Below are 25,690 nucleotides of genomic sequence, written 5' to 3'. Positions count from 1 at the left end.
CCAGTTTTTCTTTGCTTCTGACAGAACAAGCTAAGAACTGAGAAGAAAAAACTTGAATCTGAGATTGAAAAACTGCGGCAACTCCTGAACGAAAATGAGCAAACACTGCACGGGAGACTGAAGGAGATGGAGAAGAAAATTACCATGGTAGAAAATGCAAATATCACCAAACTGTCCAATCAGATAACCTCTCTCAATGCCGTGATAACAGAGATAGAAAAGAAGTGTGAGGCACCAGCGTGGGAACTCCTGAAGGTGAGATGCTGTTTGGGAAATAAAACAAAAGAAGGAAGTGAAATATTCATAATTTGTGTACATTATGAAATGTATGACTGAGGGTGACAGAGAGCATTCCTCGGAGGGTGACAGAGAGCATCCCTCATAAGGCAACAGAGAGCATCCCTCGTAGGGTGACAGAGATCATCCCTCTCAGGGGAACAGAGAGCATCCTTCCAAGGGTGACAGAGGGCATCCCTTTTAGGGTGACACAGAGCATCTGAGGGCAAAAGAGAGCATCCCTCCGAGGGTGAAGAGAGCATCCCTCCGAGGGTAACAGGGAGCATCCCTCCCAGGGTGACAGAGAGCATCCCTCAAAGGGTGACAGAGAGCATCCCTTCCAGGGTGACGCAGACCTTCAAGGGTGACAGGGAGCATCCCTCTGAGGGTGACAGAGAGCATCTGTCTGAGAGCAAAAGAGAGCATCTCTCCGATGGTGGCAGAGAGCATCCCTCGTAGCTTGTCAGGGACCATCCCTCATAGGGCGGCAGAGAGCATCCCTCTGAAGGTGACGGACAGCATCCCTCCGAGGGTGACATAGAGCATCCCTCCGAGGGCGACATAGAGCATCCCTTGTAGGGCGACAGAGAGCATCCCTCCGAGGGTGACATAGAGCATCCCTCCGAGGGTGACATAGAGCATCCCTCTGAGGGTGACGGAGAGCATCCCTCCGAGGGTGACGGAGAGCCCATGACCTGTTGATGAACCTCAAAGGGTCCTACGTGTTTGGTTTATCTGATAATAGTGGTGCCCTGCTTGCTACCACCCCTTACTTCAGTAACTCTACTGACTTATAATTTCAATAGACCAGGCTTCTCCTACGAGTAGCTTGTGAGATACGGGTATCTCTCCAGATACCTGCAAGTAGCTCTCTTGTGTAGCCCAGCCGACTAGATTCGATGTTTTTGATTGAATTAATATGTGTACTAAAATTCTAAAATGTGTATTTGAGATGAATATGTATTTAGTTTCAGAACTCATAAACTGATGTTTAGGGGAAAAATGGATTTCCAAAATATATTTAAAGCTGATATTTGAGTGATAGATCCTGCAGCTTTGGAGAGACATATTATTAATATTATTACCACGGCCTTAAACATCGCACCTATGGCCGTCATATATTACTCATGCAGCCTCGGAGAGACGTATTATTAATATCATTACCATGGGCCTTGGGCATTGCATTCCATGGCTGTCATGTATTACTCATGCAGCGTAGGAGAGACGTATTATTAATATTATTACCATGGGCCAGGGGCATTGCACCTGTGGCCATCATGTATTACTCATGCAGCCTCGGAGAGACGTATTATTAATATTATTACCATGGGCCAGGGGGCGTTGCACCTATGGCTGTCATGTATTACTCATGTAGCTTTGGAGAGACGTATTATTATTACCATGGGCCGGGGGCATCGCACCTATGGCCGTCATGTATTACTCATGCAGCTTCGGAGAGACGTATTATTAATATTTTTACTGTGGTCCGGGGGCATTGCACCTGTGGCCGTCATGTATTACTCATGTAGCTTTGGAGATACGTATTATAGATATTATTACCATGGGCCAGGGACATTGCACCTGTGGCCGTTATGTATTCCTCATGCAGCTTTGAAGAGATGTATTATTAGGCTGAACAGAAATTGGTTAAAACCGACTGTGCCCGACAGTACCCTACCGGATGAAAATTAGCTGACCCGGTTGAAACCGACTGTCACTGATTTTCATAGTTGCACCACTTGGCCACTTGATGGAGCCAAAGCATTGCAAACCAAACTGCAATTTAGCAATTTAAGCCCGAGAAGGAAGCAGCTCGGAACGTGAGTCACCCCCATTAAGTTCGGGGAGACACATTGGTTGGCAGGCATGTCAATAGATAGTAGAGAGACTTACGCTCGTTCCCGCAAGTAACAACAGCAAAGGCAGTTAGGCCTTTGATGTGCGCACGGTAGACATTTCACTCGTTTTACTTCTGCGATACTTCTGTTTGAGCAAAACAAAGAAGCACAAGCATAAATCAAAAAGCAAAGTGTGTACACTAACTACAAAGAGATGACAGAAGGTGCAAAGATAGGAAATTAAAAGACTTTTAAAAGTAAAACAAAATTGATCATGTAGGAAGGTGGGATCTGACTGCATGGTTGCCCCCATTTCTTTCCTGGTGTTTTACTGGTTTTCGACTTAGTTTGGCTGGGATCCTGCTATTCTGGGCCCCAGCCTATCTGCTTTCCCCTTTAAATTGATTACATGTACTTTAGATACACTCCAGATTGGATTCTGTGGTACCCTTGTGAGTCCCTAGTATATGGTATACTATGTACCCAGGGCATAGGTACCCCAGAGGCCTACCAGGGGCTGCAGCATGTATTATGCCACCCCTGGGAAGCCTTTTAAAATGGCACAACAGGTCTACTACAGCAGCCTGTGTAAGGTGGTGTATGCACCCCTTACTGAGATATAGGTTACCTATATCTTCCCATATCACTGCACATGTAAACCTATCAGTCACCCCTATGGCAGGCCTTAACAATCCTGAAGGCAGGGTGCTTGGTTTCATGTGAGAGGGTGCCCATGCATGAGCAGAGCCCCTCTGCAGCTTTCGGAATCTTTATTCCGGGGTTGTTTGTGATGCAGCCAAACCATATACTCTTATGTGCATTATAACCTCACGGTAAATGCTTACTTTGGAATGGCTGCATGGAAACATGTCATGTTTGGAGTCAAACACCTTAGAATCATACTTCCACACCAGTAACTGGTGTGGGAGGTATGATTCCACCCTACTAGAGGGAGAAACATGGCACCACCGGTATACCCGGTACCAGCTTAACAGAACCCTGGCGTCACAAAATGGATGCTGCAGCCACAGACAAGAGTCTGCTCTCCTGATGCTGGACGAAACTCCGGCAGGGGAGGCCTGGACAATAGGTTTCCTGTCACAGGCAGGTGGGACCACCTCCCAGACAGGCTTTAGTGTATTAGGGCTGCTTTGAAGTCTGCACTGGGGGCACATTTGGTGTACCTGTGCATAGTCCAGCTCAAACTGGTTGCAGGGGCTACCAGCCCCTGCTCTGACACGAAACTGGACAAAGGAAATGGGTGTAGCCCCCCCTCTTTCCTGACCCTCCCATAGGTGGGTCCCCAGAGTTTATCCCGCCCCTTCCTTGGGTATAAAGTAGGAACCCCTCACTACAGGACTTTAGATTTACCTGGAAGAAACTCTCCTACAGGATCCCAGAACTTCAACTATCTACACGACGTTGGATGACTGAAGAATCTCCCTTGGAGGAAAGGAGTTACTCCCCTACTTGGCAGGCACCAAAGACGCATCTGTACGATTTGCATCTCCAAAGCTCCTGAGGACTCTGAAGAATTTTGCAACACAGGAGGTGGGTTCCCGTGGTCTCTGAGGTCGATCTATGTGCTCAGGAAGTCTGAGGCCTGTATCCCTCGTGGAGACCGTGCAACCCGAACCCCTGGGCACCGCGACCATTTGCAGCAGCATATGCGTTTTGGCGATCCCTGAGGCTGTGCTTTGGACTACTTGTAGTCCACGCCCGAGCAGTGTTTCCACCGAAGATTACTGGCCTAGACTCACCGAGTGTCCCGTGGGCTGGTATTGTGTGATTCCTCTCGAGGTCCCTTCACGATCCCTGGTCCGTCGACTGGTGGGTCCCTGTGAAGGCAACACTAAGTTTAATTGGGCTTACCTGGTTGCTCCAGACGTGCCCTGACTCTACATCGCTTGGGGAGTCCCCTGTACCTTGCTTGTCCTCACCGAAGCATCTTTCCTCTGACCTCGTGGGCTGCAGTTGCCAAGGCTTGTTGGTGTTCAATCCGGACACTGACCCCCCCCAGCACTCGACATCCTTCGTGGGACAGCTCACCTCTGGACTCTGGTCATCGTCGACATCTCCTGGTCTCCGTGGCTGCAGAGTCAAGCTTCACCTCTTCACTCTTGAAATACCCGACATCAGTGGGCATTCGTCTATCATGCCCTTGGTCACTGGTTAGTGACCCAGACTCTGTCCCCTCTGCTTTCAGGTTCTTCACATCTCTGATCCAGGCTTGGATCACACCGGACACTTCTCCTCTTCCCGGCAGCTGCACTTTGTAGCACATCACCATTGAAATCAACGGATCCCGACTCCATTTGATACCTATGCACCCGGCTTCCCTGGGTGAGGTATCTCGAGTACTTCGGTGCTCCCGTGGGTGTTGGCCCTAGAACCCCCTAAGTCCAAATGGGTTTGCTTAAAGACCTCTCCTAAGTGTCCTTAAAATTTAAAATTCCAACCGCGACTTTCCTCATAGAATCCTACGGCGCTCGCGACTGTGTTCTCACACTGCACACGTCCCCCCTGGGCCCCCTATGTCACTACCTTTGGTGGTTCTTTGGGGTCCCAGCGATTCTAAGTGCTCTAGGCACTGTGTCTAGTCAAGTCGTTGTTCTTATACCACTTTCTTAATATATGGTTTGGTCCCTCCCCCGGAGCCCATTATCTATTGTGCTATTTACTATAGTTTTAGAACTGTAATATTGTGTGCCTTGCTCTCTAATCTCATATAGAGGTTAGTAGAGAGTGTTTAGTAATAAATAAATATATTTTACATATATACCTTGTGGGGTTCTCCTTTCATTTGGTCATTCAAGAGGTTATAATCTGGTAAACCAAGCTGCTTTACACTGCTTCAAGACTTAGCCTGAAGGCTGCTCTCCATAGCTACCACTAGGATAGCTTTAAATAAAGGTTGTCTTTAAACCTATCATCAATAAGGGTTGTTTGGACTGGTGCAAGGTACCCACTATAACTAGTGGACAGCATATACCAGGCCAACTTCTCACATTGTAGCGCAGCGGTTGGATTCAAGCTTGCTATTGCTTTACCAGATAATCTCTTTGAGTGACTAATTGAAAACCACTATAGGTACTATAGGTACATATGAATCAAGTCTAGAATATAGTAAGTTCTACTGAACTTAGAGTTGTGTGTCAAATGCTTAGCACACCCTTTCTACAGCTCAAGAGAGTTTAGTAGGCCCCACTAGAGTAGGTAGGTGCACACACCACACCACACTAGTTCTGTCTTCAAGGGCAGAAGCCAGTAGGCCCCTACCAACTAGATATGACCATCTCCCATCCCAAGAATTGAGAGCGATGTGTACTTCTAGGAAATTGAAGACAGGGAAAAGTGCAAACACCCAACGCCTCATAGAGGCTTTGCTTTTAGATGACCTTAGAAAGACCCCAGGGTCTGATGAGGCCGGCAGGATGGGTGGGGCAGCAGAAGAGGAAAGGCCAAGTAGTGAACACTAGTATGACCCAGACTCTGATGCCGGCCAGGAGGATCAAAATGATTCTAACATGGACAATCCAACTGTTCCTGAAGGTGAGGGAGAAGGCCTCAGTGGCCCTCTCTTTACCCCCCTGGAAGAGTTAAACGTTTACCCAGAAGATCAAGGGTCTCCTTCCCTGTAATCTAATCATTCTGGCACTTCTGTAGGGTCCTCTGCTTCTCATAAAAGGGACACCTCTTATGAGAAGAAATGCCAACTGCTTGAGTGTGAGAGAGCTTCCAGAAGGTGGGGGCTAGAGCCTCGTGGTGGCAGCAACAATATCGCGGAGGTGTCAGCGGAAAACACTGCTTCTGGGCTGGTCCGGCACATGGGGAGCCAAAGTGTGAATGGCCCAAGGGCCAGAGCAACACCAGGCCCCCTGCATGGCTCTCGTGGGGGGAGAGGAGCTGTTGTGTTCTGCCGTCGGTCTTACTGCGGCCGCACTCAGTACTTCACAGGTCTTTAAAAAGACAATTCACTTAACAAGGCTTTGTTGTTCTTTCACCCTTTCTTAGAGCCCCAGCAGCTACACTCTGCTGATTTTGACTCTAGTTGCGCCTCTGGGAGCTATGTAAACTATGTAAAGTATATTTACTCACTCATGACCCTCTGTTGTACATTCAGACTCTGTACCCTCTACCTCCTTGTACTTCTGTTCTGTTCCTCGAAGCAGCTTAGTGTGCTAGGGGAGCTATCAGGCGTGCAACGCCCATTGTGCTCCAAGGGCATTCAAGCGCCGCCATACGATGTTGCTGGAGCTGGATGGGCACTAATGGGGGTCACTTAAGTAGAGAGGAAATCAAGAAAGGTTGGGCGACAGGGGTGGGCACGCTCAAGTTTCTTGCTTATTTTTTTATTGTGCTGTATATTTGCTATTATCTCCAAATTATGAGCCTGACACATTGAACGTGAATTTAGAGGTGACCCATTCCCCGAATTCACGCATTTCTTGGGAAATAAAAAAACGTACGGGATCTTGCGAGAGGGATGGTATAGGAACACCCGAAACAACACTGTATGCTCACGTTTCCAGTTATCTCCGGTCACAGAGTCGTGAACATGCACCACCCGCTTCCCACCAGTCAACCTGCACTGCCAAAAGAACAAGTATTTAAGTGGCCTTTCCTGAGATAACAATATAATTTTTCTTTTCTTTTTATTTAGTGCAAACTCGACCCGAAGGTATCGGAGGTCTTTACATGAGCATCAGTTGCGTTACAGACGAACACATTCATTTCACGGGGAGATTGACTGATTTGTCCAGAATCACTGGATTGTGAGCATCCCTGTCGAGTCTCCCGGTCCCCCAGCTTCGAGGTTGAGCGCTCTAGCCGTTAGGCCACATTATGTCCCATAATTGTGTCACACTCCGGAATTGTGAACCTGCCTCTATTGATCTGGGGCGGATTCCAGGGTCGTGCAGGTGCCATCTCATATAAAAGCTATTAGTTAACGGGTGCTGCTGGTTATTCATTTTGGATAGCACCCAGAAGGTCCTGCTGCAGGGTGCTGAAAAGGAACCCCGCCATGATGTCACTTGACTCTGAAGAGAACGTCACACTGCACTGACGGAAACTCACCAGCACAAACATGCACGCAAAAGGGCTTTTTTAAGTGTATTAATGTTTACATTAGACTTTTAGTTACCTGAATTCAACGATGAGGGGCTGCAAGCGTGTCAAGCTATATCATTTCCAGAGAATGGCTTGGTGGACTGGGTGTTTGTTTGTTAAGTGCGACTACTCACCCGTAAGGGTCTCAAGACACTGGGGGGTCGGGGTGTCGGGTTGCAGGTTCCAGTCCATCAAGGAGGGGGTCCGCCAGCTTCTGTTTCGAGAGAAAGCTTTAAATTCACAGGCGCCGCACTAGCGAACCTATCAATCAATCAGTCAGGAGGTTTACAGAGTGTGCTACTCATCCGTGAGGGTCTCAAGGAACTGGTGGGGGAGCAGCTCCGGATCAGTCGAATATCCAGGTCTTGAGGTCCTTCCTGAACGTGTGCAGGGTCGGGGAACGTCTGATGTTCACCGGGAGCTCGTTCTAGGTCTTGGCTGCGATGTAGGAGAAGGTTCTCCCGCCTGCTCTGTTTCTGCAGATGTGGGGACTTCTGCAAGGGCAAGGTCGGTGGAGCGGAGGTTCCTTTTGGGTACGTGGAAGGATACTCTCTCATTGAGGTATTTCGGTCCGATGTTGTAGAAGGATTTGTAGGTGTGGGTGAGGAGCTTGAAGGTGATTCTCCACTCAACGGGGAGCCAGTTAAGGTCTCGTAGGTGGTGGGTCATGTTTTTGTGACATTATTCAAGCGCTGCAGACAGAGCCGCAGCACACAAGGGCTGGTAGAGGCAGTGTAAGAACATCCCACCTTGTATAACAGCCAATGGGAAGCGGCCAACATGGACTGGAAGCACACCAGTCACTTACGGTGGGCAGTCTAACACCGCACATGCGGGACTGACGTCACTCGTTTTGCCCCAGCACTCCCTAGCGAAGCTTAATAGTCAATTGGAGCAGTTGGTGTGTGCGACAGCGGGCAAGAATGGATAAGAGACCAAAAAGGCCTAAAAATAAACAAAATTGCAATGGCAGGACACACAGGTGGGGTCAGGCTGTGAGGTACTGACAGGTTGTCGGCGAGCCACCTCTAGCTCGCCATCGACTGGTTGCAGACCTCTGCTTTAAATGTTTCTGGATTTTCTCCCCCATAATTCTTGATAGTAATTTCCTTAAAAATTAGCCAACATACGACCACGGGACACTTATTATTCTGAAATTTTACCATCCTGAAGTCGTACTGTAATGAACTAACATACAACCACAGGACGCTTGCTTATTATTAAACATTTATCATCCTGAAGTCTATCCTGAAGTCGTACTATATTACCGTTTTAGTGCCGCCTGGCCTTCCTAGATCGTCTCCGAGGTAGCATGGTTACACTTAAATGATGAAATTTACATTTTACGAACCAGAAAATGTATATTTTTGTGCCTCACTCATCTGGCTTCCCGTTGTGATTTTATTTTTCACTCCTCTGTTGTTTATCTCTCTACACCCTTCAATTCCATGGTCCGTTTTCATGATGTTTTTTACCATATTCTGAACATCTTCTCAGGTATCTCTTATATCTGTTTACCAGGTTAATTTCTGTCTTGTAAAACATCTTAAGAAAAGATTAATCCTGTAAAATATTTTTTTACCATAACTGTTACTTACTCGCAGCGCTTCTCGCCCTCGTCTTTGCTACTCCCTGAGCTGCGCATGATGATGACGCAGGAATAGTAGAGCGACTGAAAGGAAGGCAGCAAGGGATAGAAAATGACCCATCACTGCGTGGCTTCATAATAAAGGCATACTGTGATTGGCCATGTCCTTCTGTAAAGCCAAACCTGCTGCCTCCAAGACTAGGCCTACTCTTCTCCTCTTGAGCCAATCCAGAAGCTGCTTCACAGCATAAGAGCAGCGTTGGGATTGGCTGGAGCAGGCAAAGTCAGTGCTCCTTAGGAGACCGGGGAGGCTGCAGATGTGATCCCTGGCTCACTAACCTTGTGCAGGTAGGAGAGGCCTTACGTGTGCATGTCGGGTTGGTCATAGGAAGACACCTGTCCAACCCGACATGCGCACTTGCACATCTTTAGACCCAGACACTCTTCCGGTGCTGTCTTTAATGATGCCCCGCCTACTCATAAATTGAAAGTCTGCTGCTTGCAATGTGCAGCCGGCCCGTAGCTGTAATATAAGCACTACGGCCGAAACTATAAACTATCTAAATGCATATTAGGGTCCAGGGGGGCAGCAAATACAGGGGGGCATCGCCCCCATAGAGAAACCGCTGATTGGTGGATTTACATCTAGTACACCAGGGCTAGAATTTTGTGATTGTTGCTTCCGTATGTCATGGTTTTCCATGCCAAGAAGCATTTCTAATGAGCTAGGCCAGTATTTTGCCACAGTTACCCCCTATGCCAACAATTTCTCCAGTGTGCCAGTAGCATTGGTTTTCACAGCTGCCTGCCAACAGCTGCCTCCAGTGTGCCAGTAGCAGTGGTTTTCTCAGGGGCCTGTCCATGCCTACAATTGCCTCCAGTATTCCAGCAGTAGAATTTTTCCATAGGTCCCTCTATAAGCCTTGCATCATATTCTCACTCACATTTACTCAACCACATTCAATCATTCATTCTCACCTAGTCTACCTCACTCTCACTCATTCGTACTCTTACTCCGACATACTTACTCATACTCACTTGCTCTAACTCCATCATTCTCACACACTCTGTATCACTCATTCTCTCTCCCTCATTCACACTCACTCTAAGTCTTACTCACTCATACTTTTTCACTGGTGCACTCACTATAATTGTCGCTCATTCTGACTCACTCACGCTCACTGCCACTCATTCTCACTTATTCTCACTCCCTTTTAGTGGCTCTCTCACACTACCTGTCACTGACACTCACTTTTACTTACACACACTCATGCTCACACGTATAAACACTCTCACAAAGCCAACATACATTTAGAAGCATTTTTTTATTTAAGACATCTGCCACAGAAGTTCTCATTCTAGATCCTCGTGCCCCACTTTTTATTACACTAACAGTGAATAATAATCTATCATTCACTATTAGTGTAATATAAAATTGGCTGAAAACAAAGGTGGAGCACGGCTCCCATAAGGGCGAGCTTCCTCTGTGTTCTTGGTCCTCATTTTGCTTCCTCTGAAGCCAGAGGTCGCACAAGCAGTGCCAGGGGTCACAAGGGGCAAGCCAGGAGTCACAGCTGCGACCCCTGGCAATCCCTAAATGATGTCAATGCATGTGACCCTGTTGAGAACATCATACAATGTGCCAAGTGACCTCATTCAGAATATCAGAATGTGCTGTGTTTTGTGACTCCATTCAGAATGGCACTGTGCTATGTCATTACCATTCTAAATATCAGTTTCTGTTATATCTTGTGACCTCATTCAGAGCATCACATTTTGTGCTTAGTCATGCGATACCCCAGAATGTGCTGTGTCATGTGACCCCAGTCACTGTTTTCTAACCATACATAGTTAAATGTTTCACTCCTAAAAATACTGCCATATCTTTAACATCTCCTATGGAAACTGAATTCACTTTGTTTGTCTCTCTGTTTTGCAGGATGTTAGAAGCACCCTAAGCAGGTAAGGCTGATTTATTATCCTCCTGTCAGTGTGTAAGGAGCAGGTCTCACTGCTGCAGTGTGTAAATGCCACTAATGAGCTCACACAAAGTGTTAGGAAACTTTCAGATCCTCATAAAATCACTTTGCATTCTCAAAAAAAAATCTTTAAGTCCTCAGAAACCTTCCCTGGGTCATCAGGAAGCTCTCTTAAATTTTCATAAATCTCTGCAAATTTTCAGCAAACTCTTTTGAGTCTTGAAGTAATTGCCACAGAAATGAGTTGCTGTCCTCACAAAACATATTTGTATCTTTAAAGCTTAACTGAATTCCTAAGAAAAGTTCCCTGAACATACAGACAAGGCAAGCCCATTCTAGAAAAGTCCCCCAGGTTTTCCTCAATTTAAAGTTGGGCAAAAACTAAGTCATACTTTCCTAACTATACAGACACAAATGGTGGCTACGCTCACGACAATTGCAGATCCAATTTTCAGCACTATTGTTAGGGATGTTGGATCATACACATATATCTTCATGTGGGGTAGAGGAGCTACCATGGTACGGCAGACACCCCGCCACCTAGGGTGTGCACCTGCTTAGGACAATGTCCTTGGCAAAAAATTTACAAAATAATAAGTACTAGAGCACACATAGAAAGTCCATTTAATAAAGAAAGTAGTCCTAATATGAAGACCATCAAAGTTTTTGTTCTTTTTCGTGACGTTATTTTATTCCATTTGTAGTTTCCACAATGTTCGGTTTATATACAAGCAGGAACTGCCAATATCTGGTCTATACGAGCACTAGCAGCCGACACGTGTTTCGTCCATTGGGCTTTGTCAAGACTGCAGAAAAAATAAATACATTGGTATGGAACATCATCACTCATGAAATCTTTTACGTAAAATTCTTACGAGTCAACCTCATATAGCAGTGATGAGGCATTGGAAAATAGTGACATGAAATTATATATGCCGGTCACAACGCAATGAGGATATTGTGTAAAAATGCATTGAAGCGTCAGCTCACCCAAAGCCATAAAAAGCGGTACCCATGATAGGTGATGTTGACCGAAAGATGAGAACCCAAGTAAGGGGGCCATAGGGAATGCCAGTATATATTATAATACAAGTGAAAAACTACATTTTGCATGCCTTGTGCTCTCTAAGATACGAAGAAATGTGTGTATTTAGTTTTCCATTTTGCATGCAAGGATAGAATAAACATTAGTGAGATTTAATAAGAATATAGAATACCTGAGCGCCTTGTAGTAAGGACAATGTCCAAAAGTAGTCCGAGAGATACAGAGAAGATCTTGTTGGAATCTATTTAAAATATATACAATTGTATGTATATGCGACCATGCTGAGGAAAATATAGTACTGTGCGGAAAAGTAAAAATTAGTACATCGTAAGGAGAGCGAAGTCTCCTGAGTAGTAGAAAGGGAAGTTCAAGTAACAACATATAAAAATACACCAGTTTAGAAAGGAAACTGGTCACCCAGGTGAAACGAGGGAAGTGATTCCAAGTGTAGAGGAATACAATGCAAAGGGCCAATGTATGAATATTTGTCTTGTGAATTTCCTAGTGGAGTGGGAAATAAGCAAGAAGCCTTTTATGACTGACTGGTGGTGATCGGTTAGTATAATACCAAAAGAGTAGTCAGTCCTCATACCGGACGCAACCATGAGGACTGAGCATTGGTACGGATCAATGACAGAATATCAATGTTAAAAATATAGATGATCAATATATCGAAATAAATATATTAACCAAAAATATATCGACTTCAATACCTTAACAGGTAAGTACAAAAATATCGAAGTCAAAAATATAGATGTAAAAAAATATTGTTTTAAAAATACAATAATACAATATATTGAATATTTATAATATTAAAATTTTTAACAAAATGAATTACATTTAATATACATTTTAACTAAATATAAAGAAATAAACAAATTAAAAATATATAAACACACAAACATATTTTATACATATACATATATTTACTTTCAAATAATTTAATCACTATTATCTTTATTTAATTTTCAGTTTTAAATTATATAAAAATAAAATATATACATACATTAAAAAAATGACCATTTTATAATTAATTCAAACATTTAACTATAAAAAAATAATTAAAACGTACATTTCACAAAACAAAAAATACAACAGTAGAGAAAATGATGGATAGCTGAATAATTAAAATTACTATTCCCAATCCAATGAGTGCAACAGTAGGGAAAGTGTTGGATAGCGGAGGGGTAAAAATTACTATTCCCACTCCAGTGAATGCAACAGTAGGGAAAGTGTTGGATAGCGGAGGGGTACAAATTACTATTCCCATCTACAGTGAGGGCAACAGTAGGGAAAGTGTTAGATAGCAGAGGGGTTCAAATTACCATTCCCACTCCAGTTAGTGCAACAGTAGGGAAAGTATTGGATAGCGGAGAGGTAAAAATGACTATTCCCACTCCAGTTAGTGCTTCAATAAGGGAAAGTGTTGGATAGGGGAAGGGTAAAAATGAATATTCCCACTGGAGTCAGTTCAAAATTAAAAACAAACAAAATATCAACAACAACACAAAATATATAAAAAAACAAATAAAATATATATATACAAATATGAAAGAAAAAAAAATAGAAACATATTATAATGTTCAATAGATGTGACAAATATCTAGAAATATATATTAAATAAATAAAACAATTTTTTACAAACAAATAACTATTTTTAATTAGAGTCTCGCTCGGGTGTTCGGGAATCCCCAAAAGATCTGATTCTGTGTTTGAGGAAGCAGCAGAGGTAACTGCCTCTACTAAGGTACTGGCTGCTTCTCGCTCCTATCATTGTTTTGGTAGGTCCAGTGTACCATCAGATTGCACCACCGCTCTTGTGGCAGATCTGGAACGGCGTCTACATCAGCTTTATCTCCTTGGAGGAGCCGAGGGGACATCTCCGTGCCACAGTGAACCCTGAGCCCATCCCGTGGATGTCGAAGACTGACATTCAGAACTATGGACCTCCAGCCAGTCCTGAGTGTTCTCTGGCGTTATGAAAATATGAGAACGTCCATCCCGCAGCACCTTCAGTCTGGCGGGGCTTAGCTTTTGTTTGACACTACCAAAGGACTGCCGTTGCAATTGGACAGCTCTTGTGTAGTCTGGGAATATTCGTATACTGCTATTTTCAAATATCGGGTCTCCATGGCTCCGAACCCCTCATAGGAGTTCATCCCGGTCTCTGTAGTTGAGAGATTTCCCTAATATAGTTCTGGGTGGAGCTCCTGGTTCGGGCGTTGGGGCAAATGACTTCTGGGCCCTTTCCACCACGAACAATAGTGGGCATGCCATCTTGATCCAGTCTTCCATGAAGGTCTCTGGAACATTACCCTCGGCGCCCCCGGGGAATCCCACTAATCGTAAGTTACATCTGTGGGACCGGCCGTCCACATATTCCATCCGGGCCTTCAATCAACTCAAGCAGATCTCCTGGGCGGCCACCGTCAGCTTCAATGCGCAGATCTCCCCCTGCACTTCCCTGACCTGTGTCTCCGTTTCCACTAATCGCTCCTCTACCGTGCACAGGTCGGTGCAGAGGAGGTTCACGTCTATGGCCGTGGCTTCGGCTTTGTTCTGAGGATTCAATTGATGCCAGAATCTGGGCCCCCGAGAGACTGCGATGTGGTGGTACCTGCTCTCTGTGCCTTGAACTGGTCAATCTTTGCTTGGTGCCGCTGCGCAGTTTGTCCTTACCCATGACTCCGTGAGGGCCTGCAACTTTCTCTCCCTCAATATCTCCAGGATTCCTGACGGAAGCGCTGCAGTTGAGGTTGCTTCCCACACCTCAACCCTGTTGTGTGTCTAGAATGGATGCCACCAGTGTTGCCAGTCCAATTCCCCACAGGCAGGCTGTGTGAGGCACTCCAGGAGTAGGGGTGGGGTGCAGCAGCACAGAGGATACAGAGTTCTCACCTCCTAGTATCACCTACAGCTCTGATTCAAATCCACGGTCTGGAGTTCAGATGCCTGCGCAGGAATGGCGCCAGGCAGTCATGTGACTGTGGAGGCCACGCTCCTAGTTCAGAACTAGTTAACTACGACAATTCTACCGGAGGAGAATGCCAAGACCAATGGCAGGTTGCAAGTCACACAGCCCACTCACCAGTTAATGGGGCCGGCCACCAGGTGTGTGGGTTCACGTCCAGTCCAGTTCACCTACACGCTACCAAGGCTGACGGTCCGTTTACCCTCACGCTCCTCTGCACGATCCTCAAGTGTTACAATCCCGGGGTTGGGCGATTAAACAATTGCTGGCAGCCTCTCGCTTGTGTGTACAGCCGCATTTATTATATCCTCCAGCCTTACCCCTGCACAGCACAAGGGGGTGGATGTCTAGAGTCCACAGAACAGCTCCACCTCAAGCACCATGAGTCCACCAGGACCACCACCGGATCCGTCCCCATTCTTCTATCTCTGAGACTATGCCAGTTTTTTTCTCTTCTGGAAGGTGCCTTCTCCCCCCCGCATACAGCGCCAAGATACTCCTTGGAGTGGACGTTGCACTATACAAAAGTTATTTCATTCATCAACCAGGGCGCACCTCCGTCACGGCATGTAGGAGTGCCTGCAATGTCCCGGGGATCAGTGGTCGCAGTCTCTCTCGCACTCGGTCTCAGGAGGAGGGGAGTAAATCAATGCAGCTGCCAAGTTGGGGCGTCTCTCTGTGGTGAGGCAGTCACCAAGAGCGGAGGCACGCCGGGGCTCCATCCCAGGCTTCAGGTGCTATCAGCAGGCCGTTCCCACCGCTATCGGGGTATCGGCTGTCTTGCTCTACCGCCCACACTCCGTTCACCTCCTTGCGGCAGCTCCACAGGTCCGCCTCACAGCTTCGGCAGGCCGCCTGGGTGCCGACAGAGAGGGAGTGACTCATAGGCCTCTCTACGGGTTGTGTATCAGCGCGTTGGGTGTCGCTATTTCCATGCCTCCTGGCGCCGCCTTATCTGGAGATCAGTTTCAAGATTTTCAGAGTCAAGGGGGCGGCAGGAGGATGGATTATGCCTGTGTCTGGGCTGAGCTCTCTTTTAGTGCTGCCTCCCGGCTAACTTGTTGGCCACGCCCCCCAATTTTATCTACCATTAATAGAATGATGGCAATGCTGATCCTATGGATCCCCCATAGGATAAATGAACAGATAGATCCTATGGATGCCAGAACCAAAGATGAAAAGAAGAATTTTAGGAAGTAATAGTGCCTCGAGATTACAGCGTATAGTGAGATGACTTCTCCTCTCTGCAGAGGTAGTATGGTGCACTAATCCCATTTAAAGTTCTAGAATAGGGAAGACGGGGTTTACAGTGTCAGGGATTGTGTGTTTATTGGTCCAAGATTCTAGAGCAACAATGAAGGGGTTTAAAGTTGTAGGTATTGTGTGCTAATCCCACCAAGGTTCTAGAGCAGTGATGATGATGATTACAGTGTTAGTGGTTGTGTGCTAATCCCACCAAGGTTCTAGAGCAGTGATGATGGTGATTACAGTGTTAGCGGTTGTGTGCTAATCCCGTCAAGGTTCTAGAGCAGTGATGATGGTGATTACAGTGTTAGTGGTTGTGTGCAAATTCCACCTAGGTTCTAGAGCAGTGATGATGATGATTACAGTGTTAGCGGTTGTGTGCTGATCCCTCCAAGCTTCTAGAGTGGTGGTGATGGTGATTTCAGTGTTAGCGGTTGTGTGCTAATCCCTCCAAGGTTCTAGAGCGGTGATGACTGTGATTACAGTGTTAGCGGTTGTGTGCCAAACCCTTCAAGGTTCTAGAGCAGTGATTGTGATTACAGTGTTAGCGGTTGTGTGCCAATCCCACCAAGGTTATAGAGCAGTGATGTTGGTGATTACAGTGTTTGCGGTTGTGTGCTAATCCCACCAAGGTTCTAGAGCAGTGATGATGATGATTACAGTGTTAGCGGTTGTGTGCTAATCCCTTCAAGGTTCTAGAGCAGTGATGATGATGATTACAATGTTAGCGGTTGGGTGCTAATCCCACCAAGGTTCTAGAGCAGTGATGATGATGATTACAGTGTTAGCGGTTGTGTGCTAATCCCATCAAGGTTCTAGAGCAGTGATGATGATGATTACAGTGTTAGCGGTTGTGTGCTAATCCCACCAAGGTTCTAGAGCAGTGATGATGATGATTACAGTGTTAGCGGTTGTGTGCTAATCCCATCAAGGTTCTAGAGCAGTGATGATGATGATTACAGTGTTAGCGGTTGTGTGCTAATCCCATCAAGGTTCTAGAGCAGTGATGATGATGATTACAGTGTTAGCGGTTGTGTGCTAATCCCATCAAGGTTCTAGAGCAGTGATGATGATGATTACAGTGTTAGCAGTTGTGTGCTAATCCCTTCAAGGTTCTAGAGCAGTGATTGTGATTACAGTGTTAGCGGTTGTGTGCTAATCCTACCAAGATTCTAGAGCAGTGATGATGGTGATTTCAGTGTTAGCGGTTGTGTGCTAATCCCTCCAAGGTTCTAGAGCAGTGATGACTGTGATTACAGTGGCAGTGATTGTGTGCCTGTCTGCCTCTGTAGTGAGGGTGTGTGGGCAGAGACCTCCCAAAGTTCTGCAGCTTTCGGTCATTCATTTTTGCTGTTCATGAAATAGATATTTTCCACTTTGATGGTGAGCAGTGAAACAACCCGACAAGGATGAAAGGATGAGTTTGTCTTGCTGAAATTCACAGTTGTGTCTTACTGGTCAAACAGCAATTACCTCACTGAGCCCTCTTGTAAACTCAGGGATATATTTTTAGAGGGGTTTCTGCTCCAAAGTTCTAGAGCAGCGATGATGGAGTTTGCAGTAACAGAGGTTGTGTGCTAATCCAGGTTGTAGAGGAATGGTTTACATTTTTTGTCCTCGTATCACCATCCAGCTAAGTAAGCTGTGAGCCAAGACACCACCACCTGGAGTGTCCAGCCTATGTGTTTATTGAATATTTCTTATAGTTTTCCCCTTTTGTAGGAAGGAGAACGGCCCATTTCTCAGCAAGACAGAGGACGTTAGGATTTACTTTGCCATATCACAAAGTAAATGTAAATGTAAATGTTGTAGACTTGTAAAGCGCACAGCTGCCCCAGCAACGGGGCGTCCCGGCGCTGTAGACCGCTGGGGAACCCGTCCTGGCTATCCCTGTGAGATGGTCCCTTTCTGGGTATCTCCAAGGTGAAACCAGGCATCCCCGGCGTCTGTGGGGGGCCGTTGTAGAGATGAGGCAAGCTTAATGCCCAGAGTTGCCGAGTGTGTTCCTGGTTAGAGTAGGTACCGAGGCGAGAATTATCAAGTCCGTTTTGACCCTGGTCCACGACCCTGCCGCGTCGGGAATTGAACCCTGGTCCCTGGCCGATTCTCTGCTTACGGGTCTGCCGCCTCTAACCAGTGAGCCACACCTCTCCACGTGACGCCATCTTTCCTCTACTAAGGCCGACATGTGGTCCAAATCCATTCTACTGACATCTCTACAGATCTGACCTATTCTGATACCTTTGGCGGATTGGTAGTGATCAATTTCTTACAGATTTCCTCTCTTGCTAGCGATATCAGAAAAAATATCAGCGAGGTCTGATCCGAGTTTAACTCGTCCCAGTAAGGGCACAAGTCCATCCCAAATCGGATCAGGCAGGGGTTTACCTTAACTTCGCAGCCAATAATTTCTCGGAACACCTGACTTACCTACCCCTAGATGAAGGCCAATAACGGGCAGTCTGCGAACATGCGTATATCATCCGCCTCTGTGTCACCGCACTTCTTATATTTTGATGGTTCCAATGTGATCTTAGACAAGATTAACAAATGATTCTTTTTAAGTGGTACTGTTTTGATCAGAGTGTATAACAGATTTAAAGATACTCGCAATAATTGCTCTTTGGCCAGCGCCAGAATATCCTTTTCTCAGCGCAGGTATGAGACTCCCATTTTCTCATGTGTTGCCTCTGGGAAACCTCTTTTTTAGGTTGTTACTTAGCCCTTACCCACTCGAGAATATACTCCTGCACCGAACCGCTCACCTCTGACTACGTTTGTGATGACCCGCAAGAACAATGCTGCAGGCATTTAAATTTTGAAAGCCCCGCTTCAAAAGTTCAGAGAGCTCTTGTCATGTTACCCCAGGTGGAAAGATTGCTATACTGGTGAGGGTAACTGTGAGAAGTTGGCCTGGCATATGCTGGTCACTAGTTATAGTGGCCACCTTGCACCAGTCCAATTCGACTCTTATGGTAGATAGGTTTAAGACAACCTTTTAAAGAAAGCTATCCTAGTGGTAGCTGTGGAGAGCAGCCTTCAGGCTAAGTCTCAGAGGAATGTGAAGCAGCTTGTTTTACCTTATAATCTATTGAATTACCAAATGAAAAGACACCACACAGGTATATATATCAAATATAGATGTATTTATTTCTAAACACACTCTACTAATCTCTTTATGAGATTAGAAGCCAGGTACACATTCAAATGTCAACGTTTCTCAATAAATTAAGCACAAATATGGCTGGAGCCCAAGGGGCGTACCAGACCATAAACTAAGAAAGTGGTATAAGTATGTCCACTTGCAGAATGACAAGACCTAGGGCCTGGGGAATCGCTGGGGCTTCACTACTGCAGTGTTAGCAGGTAAGTAACAGGCCCACGGGAGAAGCGTGCAGTGTGTGAACACAGTCACGGGTTCCCTATTGATTATAATAGTGCAAGTCGCGGTTTGATTTTTAAAGTTCTAGGGTACTTCGAGGAAGTCTACAAGCAAGCTACTTACAAGGTAAGTATTTCTAGGGCCAACACCAGTGGCGGTGCGTCCATTGGGGGCGTTGGGGCGTAGCCCCCCCACCCGTAGGTCCCTCGGCGTTTCTAAACTTAAGTAAACTGAATCAGTTTACTTAAATTCAAAGACGCCGAGGGAGAACCAACTGACAATCTTGTCAGTCAGCATGACGTCAGACCGCCCACCCCCTTCAGAGTCTGAAGTGGGTGGGCGGTCCGGCGTCATGTTGACTGACATGATTGTCAGACCAGGGGCAACAGGCAGCAGCACAAGTGCGCATGAGTGGGGAAGGTGAGCGAATTTTCACCCGTGCCCAGTCATGCGTACTTGTGTTTGCGCTGGCTTGCGCATGCGCATTAGGAGCCCCTCGGTCTCCTAAAGGGCAGGCGGCGGGCGGAGCGTAAGCTGTGCCCTCAGCCAATCCTGGCGCTGCTGGCAGCGCCAGGATTGGCTGAGAGGGGTTGGCAGGCCCCTCCAGTGCCGTTCGTGAAGGCGCCAAGGGGAGCAGAGGTCTGAGAGGTGGCGTGGACCGGCTGTAAGGTAAGTTTTTTGTTTTAATATTTCATTCCCCCGTGCGCGACACCCACCCCCCCCCCCCCCTCCCCCCGCGAGCCGCGACTGTGGATTACTGGTAGTTGGTACATTCTGTAAACCGAAAGTGGGTGGTTGTGCCCGTGACTGATACTTGCAGTTTTTCAACCGTGCAGGTGACTGACATCATTTATCTGTACCTAGCTTGTAAAGTTGAGTGGGAGCAGTTGCACGTCTGTGCTTTGAAGGAGGGTGGTGGCAGGTGTACTTCCTAGGCCTGTGTGCTGATATGCGTTGCGCAGTTAGTTGGTGCGGCCGGCCCTTGCTGCAGACTGGCAGCAGTTGCACTGTCTGGGCCTGTGATTCACACGGGAGTCGGGCTGTGAGAGGTGTCCCATGTACTGCGTGAGGCCTAGGGGCGGCTCTAGTCATTCAGGGCAGCACAGGGCCCCGAAGACCAGCTCTGCTGAGAGAGTTGAGCACTGAAGACTGGCAAACCCACCCACCACTGGAGGAGTTCTGCTGCGTCGCACCTCAGGGCTGAGAGCAGAGAGATGGTAAGCTTTCAAACGGCACGAATGACATATACATAAGGTATGGGTCACTCTGACGGTGCCCAGTCGTGTGCGTGTTTTAACCGAGAATGAGTGAGAATGTGGCGCTACATGTGAACTATATAAAATAAGCATGGGATGGAAAGGAACTGCCGGTGTCCCTCCCCACCCTTTGTAATCTCAACTGCCCTTGGCTGCCTCAGCCAACATAACAGCCACACTTTGATCCACATCCATTTAAACAAGGTGTCACTCCTGACTTTCTTTCCAAAGGGGCTACTTCCAATCCAGGAGGTTCATTGCTGTGTTTTATAATGCGTGCAGGTCTTAGGCCCTGGAGTGCTGGGCAAAAGAAATAAAAATAGAACTTGCCGCGTTTATCTGCTGCCACAGCAGTGCCAGTCAGATATCCATGGAAGCGGAGACAGCGGAATGAGTTGTACGGGTCGCATTTACAATATAATCTAGAGCGTGTTTTTTGCCAGTCTTGGAAATCTGTCTATTTTTGACTGAACTGCTGGAGCCCTGGTTAACTGGGCTCCAACATTTAGATGTAGGGGAAAGACGGGCAGGAAAGCGCCTAATAAATTCCGAAGGCAAAGAGCGCCGTGGGCTTTACATGCTGAATTTATTCTAGTACATGAACTTCTACATTTACAGAAAGAACAGATGATGCCTGAGAGTCTAAAAGGTTACAAGATGGGTATTAGGATAAGAGTAGAACCGTCACGAAGTACGGGAGTACTTTAATGTAGCGCTCTATCTGAAGTGATTGCAAATGGAAGGCATGCCTGTGCAAACTGCCGTTTTAAGCTTGGCGTGAAATTTATCTGTGGTGTCAAGTTTCACAATTTCCAAAGCTGTTTAAAGCATTTTGTTGGGTTTCACATCAGCATTTGTAAGAGGAGCAAATGCCTAGACTCTCTCACGCTGTCCAGATTGTGTACCCTGGCCTCTTCACTCTCCAAAACTCCCTCCCTCCGTGCTTCTAGGCAGGTTCTGCTATTCTGAGGGCAGGAGGGGGGCTTTGTTTATCTTTACATGTCATATGCTACGAGACAAATCATTTCTGACAATGTGATTGTTTGTGTGCTGGCAAACAGTAGCGTAGTCCATTAAATTCAGTTTCAGGCCTCTGCCTGCACAAGTTTATTCCATCAGGAGCTGAGCTCTGCAGTCTGCACTCAACTCTAGAAGGGAGGAAGTATCATCAGCTGCTCACCTTTGCACAGAAAGAAAGATGTGAGCCTTAAGGTAGTAAAGGTAAACTGGCCTCCCTCCCCTCAACTGGGTAGTAATGGACAGACATAACTGGGATATAATGCCCCCCACCCATTACAATCTTGGGCCCTGATCCTATTGTATGTGCTACACTATTGATTGCCAATGCACTGCTCCCACCCTAACCCCATGGGTGGATTACACGGTTTGGTGCTGTGGTGAATTCCATGTGACATTCATTATTATTTTATGGTTTATTATTAATTCATGTCATTCTATTCTCTTTTCAAGTATTTCTATTTTATTTTATGAGTTCTCATTATATAGCAATATTTATACATTCCTGGACACCATGTTTGTTCATTAAGTTTGCTCGCTTCGCTTGCTACTTAAGTCATGCCCAACTTTTAGGCCCTACCACTTTCAATTGTCACCAGCCGCCACTGGCCAACACACACTAGGGCACCGGAGTGCACGAGTTACCTCACCCAGGGAAGCCGGGTGCATAGGTGTCTTTTGGTGTCGGGTCGCGTCGCTGTATTCTATGGAGGCCAAAGAAGACTTGCTGCTTGTGTCGACTGAAGAAGTGTCCGGTGGAATCCAAGGGTGGATTCAAGTTGCTGAAGACCTGAAAATTGAAGGGACAGTGTTCAAGATCACTTGCCAGTGACCGGTGGCAGGAAGATGGCTGACCACGGATGTCGGGTGATTTCAGGTCATCGAAGGTGTTTTGACTCTTCGCTCACGAGGTCCAGGAGGAATCGACGATGACCAACAGCTGGATTCGGAGTGTCCCACAACAGTTGCAGCTGATGGCGGTGTCGGCAACTGGATTGGAGCCAACAATCCTTGGCAACTGCAAGTCTTGTGTAGACTGAAGAAAGTCAATGGTGCAGAACAGCAAGGTCTGATGGACTTACCCAGCGAGGGTAAGTGAGGGCAGGCCTGCAGCAACCAGGGGAGCCCTTTGAGTTGGTCAGAAAGTCTTCGGGGGACCCGCTAGCCAACGGGCAAAGGATCGCAAAGACGCATCGTCAGGAAATGCTTCACAGGAGCCCACGGTCACTCGGGACGTGGTAGGCCGCTGATTTTCGCTGCAAGACCTGCTGGAGGCTTGGGCCACAAATGGTCCAAAGCACAAGTTTGTAGAACATTGTGAAGGGGTTGCACTCGACAATAGTGCACGGTACCCGGGTATTGCTGTTCCTCATCACTCATGAGGTCCACTCACCACAGCTCTGCTGGGGACTCACAATGGCCATTGAGAAGTCAGAAGATCTGCATCCGGGGCAGCAGGGACTTTGAACTCCGGCGGGAGCAGGAAAGTGTGCATCCATTGATTAAGAGTTTTGGTGCCTGCCAAGCAGGGGAGTCACTCCTTGACTCCAAGGGAGATTCTTCTGTCTTCCAAAGGTAGTGGAACGTCGAAGGGCCAGGATTCTTCTTTGTAGAGCGTCGTCCAGGGATATCTGATTTGCATGGGCAAGGTTTGCTATCTTATAGTGAAGATAGGGGAGGGACTAGCTCTATGACCACTCCTCTGGGAGGGTTAGGGGAGTGGGTGGTTACACCCACTTCCCTTTGTCCAGTTTCACGCCAGAGCAGGGACAGGTAGCCCCTGAACCGGTTTGAGCTGGCATATGCACAGAGGAGCCTACTGCTCACCCAGTGCAGGACTTCAAAGCACTCTAGAAGTGCACCCACCCAGCCCCAATACACTAAATCCTGTCTGGGAGGTGGTGACGCCTCCCTGTGACAGGATGCCTATTGTTGGACCTTCTCCACTGCGAGTTTCGGTCAGTAGCAGGATGGCAGCACAGTGTCTGTGCTGGTGGCATCCATTTTGTGATGCCAAGGCTCTTTCAGATTTCTACCGTGTTTCCACAGTGGGTACATGTCGTCCCCTCTAGAAGGGTGGGATCATACTCCCAAACCAGTTACTGGTGTGGGGGTATGATTCCAAGTTGTTTGACACCAAACACGACATGTTTTGATGCAGTCATTCCAAAGTTAGCATTTACCGCAAGGTTATAATGCACTTAAGAGTATATGGTTTAACCGCATCCACAAACAGCCACAAGGGATAGACCCTGCCAGCTGCAGAGGGGCCCTGCTCAGGCAGAGGCACCCCCTCACATAGTAAGCCATGCACCCTGCCCTCAGGATTGATAGGGCCTGCCATGGGGTGGCTGATAGGTTTATATGTGTGTGTATGGTGAGATATAGAAACCTATATCTCTGTGAGGAGTGCTAACACTACCTCAAACAGGCTGCAGTAGCAGGCCTGTGGTGTCAGATGGAGAATGCTTCCCAGGGGTGGCATAATACATGCTGCATCCCCTGGTAGGCCTGTGAAGTACCTATGCCCTAGGTACCTAAGGTACCATATACTAGGGGCTCATAAGGTACCACAGTATTCAATCACTAGTGCACCTAATATGCACACCAAGTCGTTTAGAGAGAACAGAGAGACTGGGGTCGTGATTAGCAGGGACCCAGCCAGACTATAGCCAGAAACCAGTGTATACATCAGAAAAAAAGTGGGGGCAACATAAGTGCAGATCCTACTCTCCTACAGTAACTAAGTTTATCCTTAAGTCACTCGGATGTTCCAGGAGAGCCCCAAATTGGTGCCAGGTTCACATAGTAATCTATCACAAGACTTTTCCTAAAGGATTCCCTCACCCTCAGGGCTGTTAAGAGTACCTTTAACCTACCTTGTTTAAAAACTTCAGGTCCCCGAACTTAAAAAAAATACGTTTTCAGGCCTAAATGATTCAACATAGCTCTATACAATTGACCCATGTAAGAATTATCTAGCTCTCCAGCCAAGAGCCGGGAATTCTTGAACTGGAAAGCATAACAATTGGCTTGAAAATCCGGGAGAGCCAGCCCTCCCTTGCTCCAGTCTCATCCGGAGTTTCTTTCATGAGATCCTGGCTCCTTTGGATGCTCATATAAAGCTTCTGACCCTCCCTTGCAATTTCTGCAAAAGCTTTTTGGGGAAAGGAAGTGGTTTAGTGTTAAACAAGACAATCACCTTCGGAAGAACCAGCTTCTTAATGGTGTTCACCCTCCCATAGATACCGAGGGGCAGATTTTCCCTCCATCTTGTAAGGAGAGCATTTATATCACGGTGTTGCTTGAACATGAAATACCTTTGAAAAACAAGAGGCGCTTGGCAAAACAGGAACAGTTTGTTTAATTAAACATAGCGGCCGGGAGAACAGTTACAGGCACAGGGTCTGAGTACTGTCTCAGTTTACAATGGATCTGTATCATTCTTATTTACAATTCATTATAGGCTATGAAATGTTTCTGGGGATCCTTGTAGGGAGAGAATTGTAAGTTGCTGCCTCTAGAGTCCTAAATACATTTTTATGGATAATCCAGTTGGGCCTCGACCTTCCATGGACAAAATGCGGCCAGTGGTTAAAGTGTCCAGATGTCTGGCACGGGGAGCACGTGATCACTGCGTGTGCAGTGTTCTGATTTGCTCTATGTTCCTAACTCATGTGGCATCTGACTTTATGGTGTTTTTGGAGCTTGCGTACCCCCTCCAGCCATGCGTGCTTTATTGGGGCCAATCTCCCTTCACCATTGTAGTGTCGCTTCACTAATCTGTGGGATTGATCTCGGGTTTCCCGTCCATGCATTTGTCTGCCGGCTACGTGCCACCCCACCTGTGGCCTGTCAATCAGTAACCTTGGGCATCGGTCTCAGTGCTTGCCAGGCTACGTATTTGCGAGTTGGGTTGATGTGGCATTCACAACAGGCGAATTTGTTAATAAGGACGAGATCTTGTTCACATAAATGAAT

At 46.8% G+C, this 25,690-nt stretch overlaps 1 protein-coding gene across 2 annotated transcripts in view; it reads left to right on the top strand.

Moving 5' to 3' along the window:
* Positions 1-25,690, top strand: part of LOC146869431 (E3 ubiquitin-protein ligase TRIM39-like) — a 56,379-nt gene that overhangs the window by 15,828 nt on the left and 14,861 nt on the right. For both annotated transcript variants that reach the window (XM_085599834.1, XM_085599835.1), the window contains 2 exons: positions 25-255; positions 10,754-10,776. In XM_085599834.1, coding sequence (XP_085455960.1) covers positions 25-255; positions 10,754-10,776 — 254 coding nt within the window. The remainder of the gene's footprint in view (positions 1-24; positions 256-10,753; positions 10,777-25,690) is intronic.

Source organism: Triturus cristatus, chromosome 1_1, assembly GCF_964204655.1.
Source record: "Triturus cristatus chromosome 1_1, aTriCri1.1, whole genome shotgun sequence".
NCBI lineage: Eukaryota > Metazoa > Chordata > Amphibia > Caudata > Salamandridae > Triturus > Triturus cristatus.
This window is presented reverse-complemented; position numbering and strand designations above follow the sequence as displayed.